This window comes from Oreochromis aureus, linkage group 3 (assembly GCF_013358895.1).
Source record: "Oreochromis aureus strain Israel breed Guangdong linkage group 3, ZZ_aureus, whole genome shotgun sequence".
Taxonomy (NCBI): Eukaryota; Metazoa; Chordata; class Actinopteri; order Cichliformes; family Cichlidae; genus Oreochromis; species Oreochromis aureus.
The window spans coordinates 26,780,515-26,786,900 of NC_052944.1; the positions used below are offsets into that span (position 1 = coordinate 26,780,515).

General features: G+C 41.7%; 2 protein-coding genes across 5 annotated transcripts in view; one reads left to right on the top strand and one right to left on the bottom strand.

The window, feature by feature from the left end:
* svep1 (sushi, von Willebrand factor type A, EGF and pentraxin domain containing 1) overlaps positions 1–2,002 on the top strand; it is a 108,151-nt gene extending 106,149 nt beyond the window's left edge. For all 4 annotated transcript variants that reach the window (XM_039609774.1, XM_031756821.2, XM_039609773.1 and 1 more), the window contains one exon: positions 1,604–2,002. In XM_039609774.1, the coding sequence (XP_039465708.1) occupies positions 1,604–1,634 (31 nt within the window). In that variant the 3' untranslated portion in view covers positions 1,635–2,002. The remainder of the gene's footprint in view (positions 1–1,603) is intronic.
* LOC116333586 (thioredoxin-like) lies at positions 1,915–6,152 on the bottom strand. Its single transcript, XM_031756837.2, has 5 exons — positions 6,005–6,152; positions 4,522–4,626; positions 4,262–4,327; positions 2,546–2,611; positions 1,915–2,267 (listed from the first exon to the last, which is right to left on the bottom strand). The coding sequence occupies exons 1-5, from the start codon at positions 6,026–6,028 to the stop codon at positions 2,205–2,207; spliced, it is 324 nt and encodes a 107-aa protein (XP_031612697.1). The 5' UTR covers positions 6,029–6,152; the 3' UTR covers positions 1,915–2,204.
* Between the last annotated feature and the right edge of the window lie 234 nt (positions 6,153–6,386).

Genomic DNA, 6,386 nt, shown 5'->3' on the forward strand with positions numbered 1-6,386 from the left:
ACGGTGTACCCATCCACTGATGGATGCTTCCAGCAGGATAACACACCACATCACAAAGCTCAGATCATCTCAAACTGGTTTCTTGAAAACGACAGTTCACTGTAGTCAAATCACCTCCACCGTCTCCAGTCCAGTGAATGGATGAGCAGCCGACAAATCTTCAGCAACTGTGTGATGCTCTCATGTCAATATGGACCAAAATTTCTGAGGAATATTTCCAGCACCTTGCTCATTTTGCACTGTAATGAGTGTTTCCTGTGCTAAAGGTTTACAGTCGTGCTAGAAGCTCTGCACAGATGATAGGAATGGCTTTGTCGCCATCAAGCAAGAGAACTGACCTGATTTCAGCCTGACGGTGGTTCTAAAGCCAAAGTCTGAGGACCACTAAGATATTTGTTATTCATCCTCTGAGGGGCGAGAATAAAACATCCTTTTTTACAGCAGGCCAGTTGGACCTAGGAAAAAGCTACTTGCATATTTGGCAACTTAAATTTAATGTATTTAACCCAGTTGGTTACATTTCAAGATGTACTTGGTATTTGAAATCTTTCAAGTTGTAAGCCTTTTCGGCGTGCAGCAGGATGTGTGTTCAAACCTTTCAAACTGTGGTTGATCAGAAAGTGAAACCAACAGGTGACAAAATAGGAGAAGTCTTGAGGCTTCTCACGAATCATCCACTAACAGGAGCCAGTCAGCTCTTAACAGCTGTGTGACTGCTATTACTGGCAGAATATTACAGGCCGATCTCCTTTTTAGAAACAAAAAAAGTGTCCTTAAACTTGCAAAAGTTAAATTTGATTTGGGCGTAACAGGATAGCTTAGTTTTTCATATAATTATGATTCACTAACTTCTGAATTAGATTTCCCAGAATATCAGCCTTGGATAGTCTGCTGTAACCTCCTGGAAGTCCACCAGAGCTCCAGTGACTCATTTACGGTCAGAGTTAAGCAGTCGTTTAGTCACATGCTAAACAGAAAGCACAAAGAGCTACAAGTGTGGAAACGTGGATGTTGTTCTAATCCGTAAGGGTAGACCCACACTCCTTCATAGTATGGATTTCTGGTCATAAGTTTTACAGTTTTCCTGCTGATAGAACTCATTGATGGCCACTGATACTGTACAAAAGCAGTGAGGTAACAGATAAATGACAGAAAAGTTGTTTTCCACAAACTTTGTGTCCAATCAACGAGCTTGAAACTTTTTACATTAATTTCTCCCAATTTAATCCCAGCCATGCTGACATGCTCTCAGTATTAGCAGCATTATTTTATCCTGTGGAAACTGCACTTTAATATGTTGGGATATCTCAGGGATAAAATGTGTAGATAAACTTATTTTCACTGATGTGGAAATTTCACTGGTAAGGCCCACTTAAGATCAAAGTGGGCTGTATGTGGCCAGTTGTATCTGTTGGTTGGTGGCAATAAACTGTTATATGAATGGATGGGTGGAGTGCAACACAGATTTACTGCGAGCACAAAGCATAATGCTCCCCATTAAAAATTCATATAATTGGATTTATCCCCACTGAGTGCATCCAGACCTCTTTGTTCACACTTACAATGCGTTTCCACAGCTAATGACCGTTTCTTCCTTTTGCAGGAAGAGGAAGCCGGGACCTTATCATTTCTAAAGTTTCCACTCGGCTCTGTGTGAATCACGTTATGAAGGGAATCCTTGTATAGTCAACCGACACTCGTAAACGATTCACTCATCTCTCTGCAACGGCAAAGCAAGAACCAATTTTGTAAGATAAAGCTGTATTTTTTCATATAGAGACTCAACAGTATTAAACATATGCTGCTATATACTTGTACGATGTGTACAAACTATTGCTGTGATGGTCCATTGTATATGTGTAAACTATTCTCACATTTTTATTAAAGCATAAAATACCATCAAAGCCTCTTGAGTTAATTGCAGTTCATTTATTAAAACCACCTTATCGAGCACATTAACATACAAAGGAGTTTAGGAGCGAAGCCAAATGGTCATAATAAAAAACAGAATTAAAGTAGTGATCGGCTTCATAGTTCAGCCTGTTGTTAACACAGACACACTAAACTATTATGGGATATGTGGATATATTATTGCCTGTTTGGGATAGACTTGATAGATATGAGGAATGTACAGAGGGTAACAGCTTCTACTATGAGGCATTTTTCCTCCTCCTTTTACATCATGGCTGTGTCAACTGGACTTCTTATCTCAGCTCTTTTACTTTTTCCTTTAGCGTGACTACGTTGGCACCGGAGAACTCGTGTACCTGAAAGAAGAGGGTTAAAAATCATTAAACATTCACATTTTTCCATTTACTGAACAATCTTAGAATTCATTGGCAAAAAGAGGAAAACCATCAAGTCATATTAAACAATCTCCAGCCAGCTGATTTAGCAACTAGCTTTTAGCAGATTTAAATGTAAGCATTTGTACTAACAGTTCCAAAAACAAAGAGGAGAGAGTGATTTCAGCACAAATTAAGGCCGTTTTTCTGAGCTGGTCTGTGAATTAGCCAAAAAGCAACACTTAAAAACACTGACTTACCTTCTGGTTATTCTTGTAAAAGTGGAAGGTGGGCATGCAGTTGATTCCACAAGATGAGCTCACATCCTGGAAGACAAAGCAAAAACATCAGATGAACTGTCATAAATATTAACGTCTCCCCACATGCGGACAGTTCAGGCCAAAACATGAAAACAAATTCATTACAAAGTGCCCGACACAACCTGCCTGCGTCGGACCTCTGCTTTGCCTGTTTCACCTCTGGAAAAAATGACTCTTAAGTCTGCAAAAGTCAAATTAAACTACAACAAACGGCAAGGTTTGTTTACGACTGCGGTCTGTATGGAAACCAGCAGCCGTTGATGGACGGTCACCCGAGTACGCTTGGATTTGTTCCAGCAGGCAGAGGGACTTGTTTTACTGACCTAGAAACCTATGCTGGTTAATGATCTGGAACATGAAAATAAAGTCACACGTAGGTGACAACTTCTCAAGAGCCAAAGTATTTACAGCTTCACTGAAATTTAAATTGGATCCATTTCAATTACTTCTGTTTTAAAAAGAAGGTCATCAGTACTTCTAAGCCCCTTTTCCATTTGACTCTGATCAATTGGCGTTCGTGGCACTACCTAAAGTGTGTTGTTGTCGTCATCATAGCAACGCATCAGAGCATCCCACGACATAATTAATATGCGACATGAACGCTACAAAAAAGGCAGCCATCGAAGCAAGAATATACCTGCTGCTCGGTCTGTTGCTTTTCATCAGACTCAGGGATCACAGCGTTGTTTTTGTAGCCATTTCCCTTGTTGCCGGGTTTCGAAAATAGTGGTTTTAATTTTCGGGAATGAGACCCTCTCATGACTCACCAGCCAATACTACTGACCAGCCAATCGGTGACATGCAGTGTGACGACGTCATGCTAGGATTGCTTGGAACCCTGAGCGAGAAGGTACTAAAAGAGGACCTTGTGAAAACCGTGGTGAACCGTGCCGAGTAGGTACTAATGGGAAAGGGGCTCTAGTGTATCTGCTGACTTTCCAAACATTTTAGAGGTCAGATTAATTAACAATGAAAAGTTTATTGAAGATGGACAGTTATGCTCATTTCCAGCTCCATATTTTTATTGTTGGAGAACCATACTAGCTTAGCATGATTTTTTTCATTAAATGGTGCTTGCGTTGGATACCTGCTTTGACATTACAGAAAAATAAAACTGGGACCTCATTTAAAACTAGCCATAAAAATAATGTTTTCCAGCTTAACAGGTCCGACGTGGCATCAAAGGCTCATGTTTACAGCTTCACAGATCAGACACTACATGGAATCCGGCCAGAGGCTGGAACACCCTGCATGTGTAAACGCAGGCCTCGAGTCAGCATGTGTGTCAGAGGGTTACCGCATGTGGCTGCAATACACCACCCTACCAGAAGCTGTAATCCCTCCATAACAATGCAGTTACTGTTTATAACAATTATCAAGCAAAGGTTGCTGTGGTTACAAAGAAATGTGCACCGTGGTTTGTTGTTACATGAGCCAGCTGTGGTTCCTGGTGAAGGGGATTGTGTATATGACTCACAGTGACTCACACCAGGTCAAAACTACAAACCTGTACACACAAGGCGCTTCATTCCTCTCCCACTAAGATTATGTCACCAGAGATTCCTGGCATAGGCTCAAATATGTCTTGGGTTTGGTGTGAAAGTGGAAAAGTTCCATAAATTGTTATTACAAACAAAGAGTCCAACTCAGGCTTACCTCTGCCTCATCGACGTCCACCTTCAGGAAAATCACGTTCTTGTTCTCGTCATCAGCCGCCATTTGCTGCAATAGAGGAAATCAGTGAGTCGACACAAATGCATGTACAGGTTAAATAGAGAAATGTCTTACAATCTAAGTCTTCTGTTCCCACTTAATTGCCATGGAGTTTTCCAAGTGAAATAGATGCTTCCTGCTTGGCACAAATACAAGTGTCTAAGAAGCAAGCAAGGGTTTGCGTTTGTGTTCACACCACTTACAGCAAACAGTGGGGCAATCTGTTTGCAGGGGCCGCACCATGTGGCTGTGAAGTCCACCACCACCAGCTTGTCTCCAGCTTCCTTCAGGATGCTCTGGAACTCTTCCTAGAGAAGAAAAAAGGAAACAAAAACCATACATGCTTTTAAACATGTCACAAGTATAATTTACCAGACTACAACAACTAAAAAGCTACATTTCACATTTTTAAATAAATAAAAATAAAGTTTTGTTTAAGCGTTGCTGTCCGCTCCCCTTGTGAACACTGCCTGCTGCCGTTTTAACACACAGGATCCAAATTTCAGCACAACACTCTTTCAGTTTGGTAAATTTAGACTTCAGTATGCTGAAACATGACCACATTACTTGAGGTTTTAAATCAGAAGCAACTGATACACATCAGGGGGGTTTTTTTTGGCCTTTTGTTTAGTGCCTTTGCGTGCAAGACTGATCAGTCTGCATATAGAGCTAAAGCCACATTACAGAAATGAATTTCCTGTTATTCCATACACTTGAATATATTTTATGCCCACGCAAATTAAACCCTGCTTTAAAATACTCTTTAGGAGGCACCAATATTTTTAATGAGGGTGGGGGGGGGACGACTGTATACAATTAAAAGGTAGTAGAGTGTGAAATAAAAAGTGGGGATTCCCGTCTCTCATGCTTCACTTTCTAACTCTTTACCAACCAGTACAGCAATGCTGTTTTCTGAGGCTTCCTCGCATTTCTCTGTAAGCTTCAGAGTTTATTTATGGCGTTTTCGCCATTCATGATTCATGATTTGAAGCCATAAAAACACTTGTCCTGATACTTTACAACTCGCTCTCAGTTCATTTCCGAAGCAATCATGGCAGCAACAGCTGCCATAAACACTAAAGCGCAATGTCCTGGCTGAGAGAAAAAGCACACAGCCGTCCCCACCCACCCATCCTGCAGCACCCAGGGAACACGCGTGGCCTGCTGTCCAGCACTTTGATAGCTCCGAGCTGTTACGGGTGCTAGCAGCCCTTAGCATCTGATCCCCGGACTGTCCACCCATTAATGCGGCGTAGTTCACGATAGAGCAGCGTGGTTTAAGCCAGAAACGACTCAGGTCGTTTAGATTACTTTCCACTAGTTTTGCTAGCGCTGAGCGCGAGTCTCGCTACAAGATGGAAGAGTGCGGCAGCCTCATGGTGAAGGTTAGCTGTATCCATCTACGGTTATTCTAGCAATCAGAGAAGCAACGATGACGCCTGCAAGCTTTCTCTAGATGTGTCACACGCAGAGTGGTTTAATCCAAAACGATGCTTATCTTTGTAAGCTAACGCCACAAAACTCCACAAGATGGGCTCAGCTAACATGGAGAATGAATCACGAGAGGAAAACATGCGCGCGGCTCTCCGACAAAAAAGCACGGAGTGCGAAAAGACAGTAAAAACGGCATTTCAAAAAGGAAAAGGAAGTGCAGAAAGCAGCGTAACCAAAAGTAAACAAACTTACCAGGTTTTTCACTTCGCGAACCATAATAACGGCCGATGAACAAGCCTCAGAAAACACAACTAGCTACTAAGTTTCCGAATGCCCTATTTTAAGCCGACACGCCGCGCTTTTAATGACAGGCGCGTGAAGTTAGCCGTCAAAGGGCCGGTCAAACGGAAGTCACTGTACAGTGATTTACAAAATAAGAGCCAATCGAGGTTTCGGTCAAGGTTTGAGCGACTAAAGCGTTGGCTTTGCCGTGTCTGTAAAACGCCTTAAAATATCATTTAATTCGTCACAGAATTTATCTTAATATGTAGTTTGTTTTGTGTCGTATCGAGTATTCAAACCGCTTTTCCCCCAATGAATACGTTTATTTTGAAAGGAACGGTTTTACCTAAAA